Source organism: Eptatretus burgeri, chromosome 3 (genome assembly GCF_056783735.1).
Source record: "Eptatretus burgeri isolate ZD-2024b chromosome 3, Ebu_testis_v1, whole genome shotgun sequence".
NCBI lineage: Eukaryota > Metazoa > Chordata > Myxini > Myxiniformes > Myxinidae > Eptatretus > Eptatretus burgeri.
The window spans coordinates 122,464,179-122,481,671 of NC_140963.1; the positions used below are offsets into that span (position 1 = coordinate 122,464,179).

General features: G+C 44.0%; 1 protein-coding gene and 1 long non-coding RNA gene across 8 annotated transcripts in view; one reads left to right on the forward strand and one right to left on the reverse strand.

Moving 5' to 3' along the window:
* LOC147030884 (uncharacterized) overlaps window positions 1-17,493 on the forward strand; it is a 227,547-nt gene that overhangs the window by 146,791 nt on the left and 63,263 nt on the right. For all 7 annotated transcript variants that reach the window (XM_085875426.1, XM_085875424.1, XM_085875423.1 and 4 more), the window contains 3 exons: window positions 161-278; window positions 7,201-7,424; window positions 15,144-15,197. In XM_085875426.1, coding sequence (XP_085731552.1) covers window positions 161-278; window positions 7,201-7,424; window positions 15,144-15,197 — 396 coding nt within the window. The remainder of the gene's footprint in view (window positions 1-160; window positions 279-7,200; window positions 7,425-15,143; window positions 15,198-17,493) is intronic.
* LOC147030890 (uncharacterized) lies at window positions 5,840-6,292 on the reverse strand. Its single transcript, XR_015056560.1, has 2 exons — window positions 6,162-6,292; window positions 5,840-5,975 (listed from the first exon to the last, which is right to left on the reverse strand). It is a non-coding gene; the product is annotated as an uncharacterized LOC147030890 (long non-coding RNA).

Consider the following 17,493-nt stretch of genomic DNA (forward strand, 5'->3'; position numbering starts at 1 on the left):
TTGACCTTTCTGAACTTTTGACTTCATGAACAAGACCCAGAGTTGGTTGTGATCTTGTGTTTTCCACTTTGCAGTTCTTGAAATTTTGGATTTTGTGTTTTAAGTCAACTTTTGATAAATCTCTCTATCTGTCTTTTTAAAAGTCCTTTCTCAATTTTAGGTTGTCGGACATGGTTGATCAATCGAGGTGGCATGCATAGCAGTGTCAAAGGTCTTTGGCTCCCTGAGATTTCTGTGAAATGTCCTGCTCACCATGTCACTTACACTGATGCCATAAGGTTAGTTCTCAAACTCTGAAATACTCAAGTTTATTCATTTGCAAATTCAAATCTATTGCTTCATTGACCCTCTGCTGATTTTTGCTCCACCGAATTACAGCACTTTATTACTTACGAAATCTAAAGATTTCCTGAGTATATTGATGACTTCTGTTTCTGTTTGTTTGTTACTTACGAAATCTAAAGATTTCGTAAGTATATTGATGACTTCCGTTTGTTTGTTTGTTTGTTTGTTTGTAGGCACGATAACTCGAGAACGGAAGAAGCTACCAATGTCAAATTACACCACGTGATTCAGGAGGGTGATGGCTAGTGCTGATTAGATTTTGGTAAAAATCGGTCAAAGGTCAAGGTCACAGTGAGGTCAAACATAATTCCGTAAATTCATGTGGAGAAATGGAGTATTTTTGCTTCGCTCGACGTTACGAGTTCCTTTTAACTTCGATTTTAATTTTGTCTTCGGTTTTTGCGATCGCTTAGGACGCTTAAAACTCGGTTGTCGAAATTCTGGTAAAAATTGGATGTTTTGGAGACATTTTAAGATTGTATAAAAAATATTTCACTCGACGCATCACGGGTCGTCCCATGATGCAGTGTGTCGAGCAGACGCGTCGTTGAGTGACGTTAAGGTATAATTGCGTGGAGAAATGGAGATTATTGCTTCGTTCGACATTACGATTTTTGATGGTTTGATACAGAATTATCGTAGAAACTTCTGGCTTGCGTCGCAAACTTCTCGAGAGACAGCTTTTATTAGACAAGGTCAGAGGTCAAGTTGACGATTTCGTAAGTACCAGTCTCTGACTGCTTGTTACTTACGAAATCTAAAGATTTCGTAAGTATATTGATGACTTCCGTTTTTGTTTGTTTGTTTGTTTGTAGGCACGATAACTCGAGAATGGAAGAAGCTACCAATGTCAAGTTACACCACTTGATTCAGGAGGGTGATGTCTAGTGCTGATTAGATTTTGGTCAAAATCGGTCAAAGGTCAAGGTCACAGTGAGGTCAAATATTCGATTTTTGATGGTTTGTTACAGATAACTTGAGAACGGAAGAAGCTACCAATCTCAAATTACGCCACGTGATTCAGGAGGGTGATGGCTAGTGCTGATTAGATTTTGGTCAAAATCGGTGATAGGTCAAGGTCACAGTGAGGTCAAACATCCAAAAAATGATAACTCGAGAACGGAAGAAGCTACCAATGTCAAATTACACCACGTGATTCAGGAGGGTGGTGGCTAGCGCTGATTAGATTTTGGTCAAAATCTGTCAAATGTCAAGGTCACAGTGAGGTCAAACATCCAAAACATTCGATTTTTGATGGTTTTGTACAGAATCATCGTAGAAACTTCTGATTTGCGTCGCTACCTTCTCTAGAGACAGCTTTTATTAGACAAGGTCAGAGGTCAAGTTGACCATTTCATAAGTACCAGTCTATGACTGCTTGTTTATTTATTTATTTGTAAACAAAGTCAATGCTTCTGTAAGATATGAAACCAACACCAGAAGGAGGGGGAACACAGAACAGCAGGGTTGAAGGACAAAATAGAGAGATATTTCAAAGATAAAGCATGTGAGAAAGAATGAGGACTTTGGTAGGACAGAGAGGGTGGACAAGATGGATGCAGAAGCAAACTCTCAGGAAGGAAAAACAAGAAAGTTGGAAAGAAATCGGCTTGGGTGAGTTGATCAAGGGAGAAAAGATCATGGTTTTAGATTGGTAATGATCTGAGATGGTATTGAACAGATGTCTTGATGACTTGGAGGGAAGAATGAGATTGAAGAGAATGTGGAAGTTGATTCTACAGGTGGCAGGAAAGAGGAACGAATGAGTTGAGGTGAGCAGTGATTCTGCATTTTGGGAGTTTCACAAGAAGGGGATTGCTGGTGGACTGCATGTACTCGGCATAAGGTCAGGTGAGGTATGGGAGCATACGCCGGAGCAGTGCGTCGCTGCGTCCACTTTCTGCCAGTACTCCAGGGGCCACTGTCTGGTCATTCCCCAGGCAGATGCCTGGCCCATCCCCATCTCCTTGAGATGCTGATCAACCTGCTGCAACCATGAGGAATGTGGTCGGTGCATTGGCCTCCTCCATTCACGAGGCTCCTTCGCTAAGAGAATCTGGTGAGCAGGATCAGCGTCAGGAAAATGAGCCACATGTCCATACAGCCGCAGCTGATGCTCACGGATAATGCAGGTAAGACTGGAAGCACCAAGGACCTGAAGATTCTAACTTTTGTCCTCCTGCACAAGTACCAACAGTGCCACACCCCATGATCTCGTGAATCCATGACTCCCCAGGCCTGACCCAGACATCTATTGACCTCTTGCTCACAACCAGCAGAGATATAAATATCACTGGCAAGATAAGTGAATCTCTCCGAGACCTCAGCATCCTCACCACAAAGAGGCACAGACAAGATAGCGGCATCCAAGATGTCATTGAAAGCCTGGATCTTAGTTTTGACTGAGGAAACCCATAATCCCAGTGGCTTTGACTCCCCCATTCAGCACCCCGAGGGCCCCCAAAAGGATATGTAGAGTCTCTGCAAAGATGACTGCTTCATCTGTAAAATCAAGGTCAGAGATCTTGATCTTCTCAAGTGATGCACCACAGCTTGATCTCTCCGACATCCTCCCCAGAATCAAGTCTATACAAGCGCTGAAAAGTTTTGGGGCCAGAACACACCCTGACCAACTCTAATAACAACTGGAAATAAGTCGGAGATGGCATCATCACATCTCATAGCACTTTCAGTTCCAGAGTAGAGTTCAGACATCAGATTGATCAATTTTGGTGGCACCCCATGAAGACCAAGAATCCTCCAGAGGGCATCCACATTTACTGAATCAAATGCTTTGCAGAAATCAACATAGGCTGCAAGCAGCCCCTGCTGAAATTCTCATCTGCGTTCTGTGAGGACTCAAAGGGCAAAGATACGGTCTGTCATTAACCTCTTTGGTGTTAAGCCTGACTGCTCTGAGCGCTGGTGTTCCAGCAGATGGTGGCGAACCTCATCAATAATTATCCGAGCAAAGACCTTGCCCAGCACTGAGAGCAGCATCATCCCTTGGTAGTTGTTGCAGTCCTGGCGATCACCTTTCCCTTCCCAGAGAGGGAGAACAAGGCCCCTCTTCCAGTCAGTTGGGATGATGCCTGTGTTCAGGGCAGAGCACAAAACTGCATGCAATGACACGCATGCAGCATTTCCACCAGCTTTGAGAAGTTCAGCATGGATGCCACAGATCTCAGGAGCTTAACCCCATTTCAACTGTTTCACAAAAGCCTGTATTTCCACAAACGAAGGTGGATCACAGATGATTGGAGGGTCAGCAATGGGGATAGTATCCTCACACGACATTGGAAGAGCCAAAAAGACTTCTGGTTTGGTCTGTCAAATGTGCTGCTGCGTTTTACCGCAGTGAAGTATTCGCTAGCAGTGGCCACAATGCTTGTCCATCCTCTGTCAGATGCACCAATATGTATCATGGTGGATGCGTCAGATGTGGCAGTCGGTGGCGTATTCCAACAACATGTGGAAGGGAAGTGGGAGCCCATTTCCTTCTTTTCCAAAAGCGTACAGCCAACAGAGACAAGGTGCAGCACCTTTATTCATGAGTTGCTGGCGGTTTACCTCACAATCCGCAAATTTTGTCATGCGCTTGAGGGTCGGCTATTTTGTGTTTTCACTGACCATAAGCCGTTAACGCATGCTTTCCAGGCGAAACTTGATCGCCATTCATTAAGAGAGGTCCGACACCTTGACTACTTTTCTCAATTTACCACCGATATACGTCATGTGAGCGGTAAGGAGAATACTGTAGCTGATGCTCTCTTATGGCTCAATATCAACATCCTTGATACAACCACCTCCATCAATTTCAACAGGCTTGTCAAGGCACAGCATGGGGATGAGAAACTTCAGCATCTCAGAGCCATACCAGCTGCACATCGCTCAAGTTCAGTGAGGTACCTCTCCATCTTTCTGAAGGCACTGTTGTTTTCGACTTATCCACTGGCACTTCTCGTTCATATGTTCCTGTTGAGTTCAGACGGGTCATATTTGATGCTCTGCACAATCGATCTCACCCTGGTATCAGGGCAATGCAGCACCTTGTGACTCAACGTTTTGTCTGGTGTGACATCAACTGTGATGTGAGAAATTGGTCCAGAGCCAGTTTACCATTGTCAAAGAGCAAAAATACATCGTCACATAGTAACACCATTAGGCACCTTTGCATCTCCTGATGTCCTTTTTGATCACGTGCACATTGATTTAGTCGGTCCTTTTCCACCATTTGGCGGGAACACATATCTGCTCACATGCGTTGACCATTTCACCAGGTGGCCAGAAGTTATTCCAACACCGGACATATCGGCAGAGACTGGAGCCAAAGCTTCCGTTTCCATATGGATTGCAGTGTTTGGTGCCCCATCTATTATTATCACAACTGACAGAGGATGACAGTTTGAGTCCACACTTTTCAAAATGCTGACCGAGTTACTTGGAAGTAAACGCACCAGAACTACTTCCTGCCACCCCACTGCAAACGGGCTTGTTGAACAGTTCCATCGATAGCTTAAGTCCTCACTCACAGCACAAGAAGACTAACAATCGCTGGATGGAAAACCTACTGGAAGTGCTTTTGGGCATTCATGCCACAGTAAAAGCTTATTTGGGTTGTAGTGCAGCTGAGTTGTTTTTTGGATCAACACTTCGACTTCCTGGGCAGTTTGTTGCTCTGTCGAACATTCACACCAATTTGGACCTGAGCAATTATGTGGACAGATGGTGAAGGACAATGAGTGAGTTGCATTACATCCCCACCAGAGCTCAACAAAGTTCCACACATCTGCCCAAAGAGCTTTTGTCTTGTACCCATATTTTTGCATGTGACGACACTGTCAGGGTTTCTCTGCAACCTCCCTTCCGGGGCCCCTTCTGAGTCATTTCCAGGAAGGACAAGTACTTCATCCTTGATGTTAATGTGAAGTCTGAAACTGTCAGATTTGACAGACTCAAGGATGCCTACATGAATAAAGAGTCTGATGTATCTCATCCTTCTGCTAAAGCAGAACTAACTCCAGCTCTATCGACTTCGACTGTTCCTGTAAGCCACACACAAAAGCACCGAGTTCAGTCTCATCGACATCTGCATCAGCCCCTTTGCCACCGGTAACTACATCAGATGTGAGGAAAACTCATTCCGACAGACATATCTGTTGGCCTTAGAGATTTGTGCAAGTTTTCAATTTTGGCTGACGTCTACATCTACGTCTATATCATTATCGATCGTCTCTCTTTGGTCATCGATCTTGGGGGGAGCTAGTGTAGTCAATCATTGATTATTTTTTATTTTGCGAATATTTGTAATAAAGCAAACGCGTGAACTCTAGCAGCCAATCAGTTGCATCCTTCCAGAGAGTCAATCAACGCAGGGATGCTGGAAAGCCAGTTCAAATGAGAGCTCATCATCACGACATGTTAGAAGCTCAAACGCCTTTACTTCCAAGCATTTTCTCATCCTTATTCACGAGTCACTCTCAACACGTCAATATTTAATAGTGACTTTTATTCGACATTACCAATACTATTGAGAGAAGTGGGTTTCGTTTGTTTGGCTAAACAACCACGACGACAACGAACGAGTCTCTTCTGCTTGCCATCTTTTTCCCTTCCTTCTTCACCAACCGCTGGAGAGACAACGAAGGAGTAATCATCAGCTGGACTTCATTTACAACATGTCATTGCATTTTAAATGTGAGTGAGATTTCTTTTGTTCTGGTTTAAGCAGCATCATCATAACCTGCATACTGAAAGGAATAATCATCAGAGAAACTTCTCAGGTATGGTTTTATTGCTTTCACTGCTGGATTCACCTGCTTTTGTATGTGTACCAGATATAGTTCACCAATGTACTTGTTGAAGTAGCAGCAGGAGCAGCAGTAACAGCATCCCTTCCAGTTTATTGCCAGTCTCTTCAAAAGAAACAGCTTCTCAGCTGGAATCTGCTTGGCAGTGAAACATCTGTGGTCAAGCTTTTAGAATTTAGTTCATCTCAGCCTCCCAAGAAGCACAACAAATGGGGCAGCCAAAGCACCACCCATTATTCTTATTTACCAGGCCTTTGATACAGACATACTGATGGAGGTTGAAGAAAAAAAAAGTGGAAAACAATTAAGTAGTTTGCCACACACACACACACACACCAAAAAAATTGTGTTTAAGGTTATACAATTTACTCTTCACAGCTCCATGTAATCTTATCATACCACAGCAACCACAGGGAATGAATGCTACATTTAAAATAAATTTAAAAAAATTAAATTATAATTATCGACCACAATAAATTGAGAAAAAAACAAAAATCTATCAGTTGTTGGGAATACGGAGCATCTGTAAAAACGGACTCGACTCATTCCTGCATGACATCATCACCTTGCTCGTGTATTATGCCAATTTAACCGCCAAAATTACACCAGGCAACTATACAACTTTCTTCTCGGGATTACAGAACAGACTCAAGTTTTAGTAACACCTGAAAATATTATGAAAGTTGTTTTTTTTTTCTTCAATGTAGAGAAACCTCAGTACAGTGAATGTCTATCCACATTAATGATCATCGATAATTTTGTTAGCAATGCTCAATGCATATTTATGAACTTTCTTGCCTTATGGTAAATGAGATCAGGGGTATGTTCCATTACCAATCATCATGTGGAGCGCTCGCCAAGTGGCTGAAGCACTCAAGCAAGCACTCCAGTGAAAAGGTTGATATGGAATGGCTGGCTTCGCAAGCGATAGGAAGTTTATTGGTAACGGAACATTCCCCCGAGGATGGAAATACAAGCATTTTAACTGAACAGGATTGTTGTTGTTTGTTGTCATTTTTGATCATGAAAATTTTCTTTCCTGTAGATGCTCGAATACTGGACCTGAAGCAGATATCCAGTGTTGTCCAGAACATCCCCAAATACCACATGGGAATCTCACAGTGGAAAGGCCAATGAATGAACATAACCGTAGTGTGACCATCCAGGCAAGAGCAACGTGTACCAGAACAACACGACTTGTAGGCTCTGAAGTCATCACCTGTCGAGGATCTCGCTGGCCAACTGAAATGGTGTCATGCCAATCTGGTGGTAAATATGACGATTTTTATTCCCGCGCTTTCGAAGAAAAGCGGGAATATTGTGATTGTCTCCGCCGTCCGTCCGTCTGTCTTACCCTGTAACTCCTCCTACACCGTTTGAAATAGCATCTTGAAACTTTGGGACATAGTAGATATATGTATGGGGAAGTGCACAACACTTTCGGATTCTTGATATGACCCCTCGGGGCCGGGCCAGAGGGGTTGAGGGTCATGGGGGTCGATTAAAAAAAAAGTCTTATAGCTTTTTAAATCAAACATATTCATGAGTTATACATTTAACAACATATTTTTTTAAACACATGATGATCAGAGGGTGTTTGCGGTGTTGGGGGTGCTTCGCAGATAGGGGGTCAAATTAGCTCCTCCTACACCGTTTGAGATAGGAACTTGAAACTTTGGGACATAGTCGATATATGTATGGGGAAGTGCAAAACACTGTCGGATTTTTGATATGACCCCTAGGGGCTGGGCCAGAGGGGTGGGGTCATGGGGGCTGATTAAAAAAAGAAAGAAAAAAAGAATAGTCAATCCATTTTGCGAGATAAAATTTCACCTAGCGTAAATGGGACAAAGCAGTGCGCGCGGGAATATGCGATGGTGTGCCATCGACAACATAGTTCTAGTTAATGGTTGTGAATATAAGAATGTGACAACTGTGACATTTTACAATGGATGAATTATTGTGAAAGTTCAGCTGCTGCAGGAAGCAATTGTTTATTCTCCATCTTGGCAAGCGATAGGTCGTAAGGCAGAGGTCTTTTACTCAGAGAGTAGTTAATGCATGGAATGGTCTCCCTGGAAAGGTCATGCAGCAGAAGCAGAAGATAAGTTTAAATTGGAATTAGATATGTACTTGGAAGTTTTGGAGATAGAGGGGTATAGGGATGTTGGCAGGACTTTTAGGTAGCTGGAGCATTGATGGGTGATTGTGTGCATGAGAACGGAGTGCTGTTGGTGGGGGTCTCGTCAAGGGGTGTTGTGTGGTTGATGTTGTGCATTTGTTCACCCAAGCCCATGCCCCCTCCCCTGGGAAGAAAATTATATATACAAAAACGACAAAAAAACCCCCACAATACACTTAATGAAACAAAGAACTTTTTTTTCATTTTCTTATTTGATCTTGTGTTGATAAATCAGTGTGGTGTTGATGTGACGTTGGCATGATGGACTGAATGGCCTCCACCTGGGTCTAATTTCCTTGTGTTTCCTTGTGTTTATCCTTATTTAATTGTTTTGTTTTGAACTATATAAACTCGGTACCATTTGGAGAAATGGCCTCTAATAAATGGTTGTGAATTACGACAAGTGTGGTCAAGCTGCACGTGGGCGAATCAGCCAATAGGTACATGATGTTTGTGTGACTGTGCTTAAATTGAAAAGTAGTGTGCAGATATTTTTATTTCTACTGCTCATTGACTGTAAAGGCGAATTAATGGAAAACCACCATAATTAAAAAAAATTAAATTATTGTTTTCAGAGATGTTTTACAAAGGGTTTCAATGATAAGTATTTAGGTTGGTTGGATTTTTTGTTTTGTTTACCTTGTTGAGGCTAGTATGAGAGCGAATACAAAGCACACAACAAGGGGGGCAGGAGACAAGAGGGGTGGGAGAGGGAAGGGCAAAACAGTCAGAAACAGAGACATTAGGAGACCTGTGGAAGGGAGAGGGATGGGGCGGGGAACACGGAGTATACAAGATGGACACCACAGGGACTTTCAGGACCTTACACAACTGGGAACTTTCGGGAAGGAAGTCAGGGAATTTTAAGGAGGTAGGTTTGGGTTGGATTAATGGGGGTAGAAAAAATCGTGGTTCTGGATGGGGGATGATAAGAGGTGAGGGTGTGACAGCTGTTTTGAAGACCTGGAGGGAAGAATGGGATTGAAGAGAGTGTGGGAGTTCATTCCAAATGTGGGAAAAAGAGGAATGAAAGAGTGAAGGTGAGCAGTGATTCGTGATTTTGTTAGTTTTACCAGAAGGGGGTTGCTGGTGGACCTTGAGTGCACTGTAGAAGCATGGGGGGGGACATATTGTAGACAGAGCAGGGGGAGAGAGAGACCTGCGAGGAGATGGTAGAAGACAGAAAGTCCACTGACCTGCCTGCGGTGAGAGAGTGAAAGACCCAAAGACTCCGCTTCATTGCGGGAGATGCCAATGATCCTAAATGCCTTGGTTTCCACAGCATGAAGCCAGGAAAGGTGAGAGGCAGAAGCACCAACCCAGAGGGGGGAGCAGTACTCCATCAGGCTGTGAACGAAAGCTTTGTATGTGGTCAGGAGCAAAGGTGTGCCAAGGAAGAACTTTGCACGACGAAGGATGCCCAGTCGGTGACTGGCTTTGGAGGCCGGGTTGGAAATGTGGATTTCCCAGGAAAGATCATGGCAGATAGTGAGACTCAGAAGCCTGAATGTAAGAACTTCTTCCAGTGGATTGTTGAGAAGGTAGATGGGGGTTGGGGGGGGGTTCCAAACAGTCCTTTCGGAGAGACATGGTGAGAGTGTGAGATTTGTCCGGATTGAAAGACGTGTTCCACGTGTTGGACCAGTTTGTGATTTTACCCAGATCTGCAGTGAGCGAAGAAGCTGCTGCTTGCTGGTCTGAAGGATGACAGATTATATGGCAGAGGATGGAGTCATCAGCAAAGAGACAAAGAGGATTTTCCAGAGAGTCAGAGAGATCATTGATGAAAAGCAGAAAAAGAACAGGACCCAGAACACTGCCTTGAGGAACTCCAGCCTGGACAGGAAGCGGGGATGAGAGAACTCCATTTCGGGTCACACGTTGACTGCGACAGGAGAGGAAATTTGCGAGCCATGAGTGGATATGGCCTAGGATATCATAGGAAGAGAGTTTGGTGAGCATAGCAGGGTGCCAGACTGTGTCAAAAGCATGTGATATGTCTAGGATATGGCTTTGGTTTCATGTCTCGCATTGAGGATCTCCTTCCATTGTTGGGAGAGCAGAAGCAGTGTATCCAGGGTAGAGTGACCTCGTCTCAATCCAAATTGATGATCGTAAATCAAGCCATTGGAGAAGAGGAATGATTTAATGTCTGAAGCGATGATGGATTCCATAACATTGTTGATAATTGAGAGAAGGCTGATTAGTCTGTTGTTGCAGGGATCTGTTTTTGCACCTTTTTTTATGCAGAGCGATAATGTTTGCTAATTTCCAAGCAGATGGCAGATGAACTTGAGCATTAATGCAAGGGTGAATAGAACAGAGAGAGGGTGAGCAAGAGCAGAGGAGCAGGTTTTTGGGACACGTGGGCTGATGCTGTCTGGACCATTTGCAGAATCTGAGTCGAAAATAGCTTAAATGTTTGTGCATTCACCTTTGAGCTGTTCAGCCTGGGTTTGAATCTTGACCCAGCTGTACACTGTTACTTCGGTGTTTCACATGCAGGACGATTGATCAATGTGTTTGTCATCCATCAGAAGCATCCTAAGCTGGAGGACCCATCTGCCAGCACTGGTAACTGGTGGATGTTAAATATACCATGGTGTCTTTCATAAAGAGTAGGCGAGTTATTGCCCATACCCTGACCAAATTTCAAATTCCTGCTCAAATCATATTCAATCAAATGGCAAGCCAATACTGGCGGTTCATGAAAGACTTGGGCAAAAACCTGACTCTGGCAAAGCACACATGAAACTATAAATGATTGACGTCATTGTAGTTGTAGTAACAGTAGAGTGACAAGTATTATGATATGTATTGCACTGCTATTAGATATAACATGTACAATTTTGTGCAGCTGTTGGTGTGGCCAACAACATCCTTTATGGTAAATCAGAAGACAATCTCTGCATTACAGTACTGCCATGGTTGTTATTCTAATAAACTCACACATTTATTTGTGGAATGTGAAAGACGATTATGATGAATATTTATTATTTTAATGATTGGAAGAGCATAACTGAAAAGCAGAAGAGAAACTCAAATGCTACTCAGGAGAGTGCATACCTCTGCCACAAGCTAAACAGTTTACGTTTTGTATCTCATTGATGGGCTGGATCTGGATTCAGACCTTTAACCAAAATCGATTCAGCTTGTTCTTGTCACCTCACTACCTAGTTTTGACATAACTCGTCCACAACTTTTTGAAATAGCATGCTATATATCATTTTGGCCTTATCTCTCAATGGTGAAGAACCACTTAAAAATTTTTTTAATTCTCGTTTCCGGATCCGGACCTTCACCAAAATCGAAACAATTCTTCCTTGTCACACACCCGACTTGTCCACCAAATATCATCACAATCTGTCCACAACTTTTTGAGGTAATCTGCTCACAAAGAAAAAATAGACATGGGTGAAAACAATCTCCACCCACCTTCGGTGGTGGAGGTAATAATCTTTACTACAATTCACGGACCGGTGTTTTGTGTGTTTGCTTGTGTGTTTGTTTATCGCACTACTACTCCTACAGTTTTGGGCTGATTACATCCAGACTTGCTGCATCGGATCAGCAGGACCCAAATTAATGTATAGGGGTGTTATAATCTTTGCCGGTGGGGTTGGGGGTTGGGGGGATAATATGAGTGGTTGAAATGGGGGAAAGCTCCTGGGATCTGTGGCATCCACACTGAACTCCTCAAGGCTGGTGGAAATGCTGCACTCGTGTTGTTGCATGCAGTTCTGCGCTCTGCCTGGAAAACAGGCATCATCCCAACTGACTGGAAGAGGGGTCTTGTTGTTCCTCCCTGGAAAGGGAAGGGTGATCGCCAAGACTGCAACAACTACCGAGGGGTGACGCTGCTCTCAGTGTCGGGCAAGGTCTTTGTTCAGATAATTATTGATAGGGTTCATCACCATCTGCTTGAGCACCAGCGCCCAGAGCAGTCAGGCTTTACACCAAAGAGGTAAATGATTGACCATATCCTTGCTCTTCTGGTCTTCACCGAACACAGATGAGAATTTCGGCAGGAGCTGCTTTCAGCCTATGTTGATCTCCATAAAGCATTTGATTCAGTGAATCGGGATGCCCTCTGGAAGATTCTTGGTCTTCGTGGGGTGCCACCACAACTGATCAATCTAATGTCTGAACTATACTTTGGTACTGAGAGTGCTGTGAGATGTGATGATACCATCTCTGACTTATTTGCAGTTGTTGCTGAAGTTTGTCAGGGGTGTGTTCTGCCCCCCACACTTTTCCCCACTTGTATGGACTGGATTCTGGGGAGAATGTCGGAGAGATCAAGCTGCGGTGCATGGTTTGGGAATGTCAAGATCTCTGACCTTGATTTCGCAGATGATGCAGTCATCTTTCTGGAGACTCTGGATGTCCTTTTGGAGGGCTTCGAGGTGCTGAATGAGAATTCAGAGTAACTGGGATTATGGGTTTCCTGGGTCAAAACTAAGATCCAGGCTTTCAATGACATCTTCGATGCTGCTATCCTGTCTGTACCTGTTTGTGTCGAGGATGTTGAGATCATGGAGAGATTCACTTACCTTGGCAGTGATATTCATGGCTCTGATGGCTGTGAGCCAGAGGTCAACAGACGTCTGGGTCAGGCCTGGGGAGTCATGGATTCACTGGATTATGGGGTGTGGCACTGCTGTGCGGGAGGACGAAAGTTCAAGTCTTCAAGTCTTTGGTGCTTCTCGGAGTGAACAGCATCCAAGGGGGAACCCCAGTCAAAGTGGGAATGGGAGTCCCCTTCCTAATCTCAGTGACTCACCATCCTCCCACCACACAGTTGCTCCACCACTGTCCATCAGTGAGTACAAAATACAAAATTATTGTATTATCTTATTAATTAAACACTAATTTGGTGTATTTATCTTTTTGGATGTATAATATTGTTACGGCTGTGGAAGTTTGCAATACACCATAAAGGGTCCTTACATCAGTTATGAACGCCCCCTGTCGAGACCTTTCTCGAAACGCCTCGAAGAGGGGTGGAGCGAAGAACTGGGCGGAGCGACAGGGTGGAGCCCCGCGCTACAAAAGGGGGCGGACGAGGAGAGTTCAGTGCGCTTGATCCCTTTGTACATGACGGTGTGGTGAGAGATAGGAAGCTCCTGCTCGAGAGTTCCTGGTCGGAGGGTCAGTCGGAGTCGGTGCGGTCCAGAGACCCCGATGGTGGGATGGAGCGTCTGCCATTCCCCTCTCTCGGCCCCAAGTATCGACGGTTTCTTCCCCCCCCCCACTCCCCCCCACCCCGTCCGCACCAAGATAGCGCCAGAATACCCCGTTCGTTCCCCAAAGCCCCGTCCGTGGCGTCGAGCGGCCAACACGTGCCGGCGCGAAGCACGAGCTCACCGACCACGCCGGAGGAGCTGAAAGCTGAGGGCGCGGGAGAAGGACTCGGTGTGCAAAAAGGGAAGTCGCCACTTTTGTTTCTTTGGGTTTTGTGTAAATGTGTGTGTGTGGCGACAGTCTGTCAAGTTTAGACCTGCATAAGTGCCAGTGTAATACTTATATTCGGATGTAGCTCTGCGTTTCGTTCTTGCTTTTGTTCTTGCCTCTGTATACGTGCATGATTAATTGTTGCTGATTGGAAATACGTGCTTCCGTGTGTCGCGCATTAAATGTGCTTGTCCGATTGTTACCCCGTTTCACTTCGTCCTTTCCTTTGTTGAATCTCCATCTTGCATCACGTAAGGGATTGATAGTGGGTTTAAAACACCCGGTAACTAATCTGAACTGTCAAGGTCGACGATAACTCCGCTCGGTTATCCCTGTAGCACGGAATGAGCCGCTTAAGCGGTTCGTGTCCGGAGTCGACCTGTGGCATGGTGCAACCCCTCAGTAGGTTACCCGTGCGAGTACTTAGGTATATCGACTTTCGGCGATTCACCCTATTTCGCGCGGGTAGAATGCGGACTGGGTTGTGGTGAGGTTAAACCCCCACCCGTGACAAGCTCCTTGGTGATAGCTCCAAGAGGGTCACGACTGAATTGTCCGTTCCGGTGGGCGACGCGGTCGCCATTCGAGTCAAGCGGCCGATCGCACGCCGGACGGACCAGAATTTCCAACTATATATATATATATTCTATTAAAATCCCATTGAATGAATGTATATGTAATGCATTTTATGGGACAAAGGGAGGCTATGGAACGTAACTAGCATATTTTATCTCTTTATTATGGGGGAAAATTGATTCTGATAACATTGTTTCTGTTAACGTTGTGTTTTACAAGAATGTAACAACAATGTTAAGTGAGGACTGGGTGTATTCCTGTCCGCACGTTTTCCAGTGCAGTGAGGTGTTTTGAATTATAAGCAGTAGGCATACTTTTGCTTCATGCACATAACCCAGGTTATTTTTTTTAGCATGTACAGAGCTGTCAGTTGCCTATATACCGCCCAAATAAAGGTATGCCTTAGAAGAATGCGTTTTTTTTATTCACTTTTATTCTTGTAATCTGTCGTAGAAACATAATGGAACAGCTCACATACAAAGAGTGATGAAACAATACCATGAAACCAACAATCATTCCCACATTATAGAAATTGTGATCCCCAATTTATTGTTGGTCATATGGTGTGAGCAATTCTTTGGCTAAAAATACCTATTTTTCAACATTTTCTGCATCTTTGTAAAAAAAAAAAAAGAAGCAATTCCTGGTGTCAAATCGTATTGTAACCACAATTGTGTTTGTTTGGGGAGTGATCATATTTACCCAGAATGCAGTTCAAGCATGATTTTTTTTTTCCTTCACTTCCCCCTCCCTCCTTCCTTCAAACCCAACTGAAGACTTCAAGAGGAAACAAACACTCCTGTGGAATGTGTCCCTCCCTCATGACGCACGTAAGCAGACATTGCTGCAATGTTTCTAAATATTGTTTTACCCCACCTCCCTGTTAGTGCGAACAAACTGGACTCATCCTTGCAAAAAAAAAAGTACCATTCACATACAAAAACTTACTATTGTGGCATAAATATATTACCAAGGTAAACCATTGAGTGACCATTCCTTTCCCTTACCATTGATTTACTATTTGCTTCTGACTTGTCAAACCATTGATTACCATAGGATACAATTCTCTGCATTTTTCGAAGTTGGGTGTCATTGTTACAGCACAAAATGAGCAATTATGCATTGCTGTAGTCTGACACAAAGTTATGGAATCTTGTTCAAAATCGAAGGAAGCAATAGTGAAAATGTTAGACCTCAGGTCCACAATGTCCCTATTATTAAACTTATTCCAGCATTTAATTGACTGAGGATTGCATTTGTCATACCAAAAATATCCAAAACTGAACTATGATTATGATTTTGCAAACATTGACAAAACATATCTTAAAACTGCTGCAATTTTGAAAAACATATATTTGTATAATGTGCTTGTTCGTCCGTCCGTCCATCCATCTGTCTGTATGTAACATTCCATTCCACCCATTGGTTAGACAACTGGCCTGACTCCACCCACAATTTCAACCTGAAAAATCGTATGGCCACCATGTTGGTGCTTACTGCTCTGCGAAGCCAAAGACATCTCCGGAGCTGTCATATTCACAATTGCCATGCCTTCCCTATAAGTTTTCCCTTCAGTGTAAAACGACCGACAGTTAAAATTATTTTGAGCTGATAGACGTGGTGGGCCTTGTGAAGATGGGTCATAGCAATCGAGGCAGTGGTCTGTTGTCTATACACTGCCCAAATAACTGAATTCTCTCAAACAGGGGTTTTATCATGGAGGTTATGCAGGTCCTTACTATTATCTGACTATTTTTTCTGAAACATCTCAACCAGGGACCATGAAACCATTGTCCTTTTAGACGTCTTTGCCCAAGGACTTCTGAGAATCTTGCGACATTCTGAAAGAAAACATCCTTCATTATTTACTTTTAATGATGTGTATTTACATATGTATCCAGGAAGGAGATAATTGATTTTGGGTCATTCATTGGCACAATTAGGCTGCTCATGGTCACTTCAGAGTTGCAATTCCACAGGATTGTGAGTTGGATAGGTGAGAGTGACTGGGAATGACATGTCGGAGCTGTTTCGATTGCAGTTTCTATGAAGTCGGTGATTGCACGATAGTGGAGGGGGAAGCGTTAAATATTCCACTGTTTCGATGTAGGAATGCCTGTTTGCTTTTATGAGTGGGAAGAGGGTGAGGAGAGGAGGACAGAGCCAGGGTTAGTAAGTGGGAGGTTGAGGCTTCAAGGCAGGGGGTGTGAGGAGTTTCAGTTTTGGGGAGGGAATTGATGAGTTGTGGAGGGTGGGTCGGGAGGGGGTTTGAAGGCTTGGAGTGTTTAACTGAATCCTTCCACTCACAGGACATCCCGGACTCCTTAGTGGCTATTGTCGCCTCCAATTTGATTGATCTGAAACCCGTCCTGGTAGTGGAGTCATGCTTTACATCAAAAAGTCAATATCTCACCTTCCATGTACTGCTCTTACACCTTCCAAACCCCAGGAGTACATCTTGTGATTTCCCCTCCATTCTCACCTCATATTTGTCTGTGTTGTACCGTCCTTCCAACAGTGACGACTCTATATACATCTCTCTCAGACGACATGGACCAATTTTTAATCACTCATCCCAACTCTCTCTTTATTATGTGTGGTGACTTCAATTGTCACATGCAAATTGGCAGAGTGTTGGTACCTTGCTCACTACCATGGCACTTCTGCAAAGTACTTCTGTGACTCTGACTCGATCTGTGAACTTTCCCACCCGGATTTCTCCCATTCGATTTCTCCGCCAATGTATTTTGTTCATCCTCTGCCCTAACAGCTTGGCTGTTCTGATCATGTGCTCGTGAAGGTCAAAATCTCTCTTGCTATTCTCATAGAATAGCCGCTGTGCCAGTGAGTCTGGCAGTTCACTCAAGCAAACTGGCAGGGACTGCAAGCAGTCATCACACTTCATGACCGGTCTCCTATATCTACTGCCGCTGACATTAATTCTGCCTGGGAAATTTTCCACAGAACTCTCTCTCTCTCTCTCTCTCTCTCTCTCTCTCTCTCTCTCTCTCTCTCTCTCTCTCTCTCTCTCTCTCTCTCTCTCTCTCTCTCTCTCTCTCTCTCTCTCTCTCTCTCTCTCTCTCTCTCTCTCTCTCTCTCTCTCTCTCTCTCTCTCTCTCTCTCTCT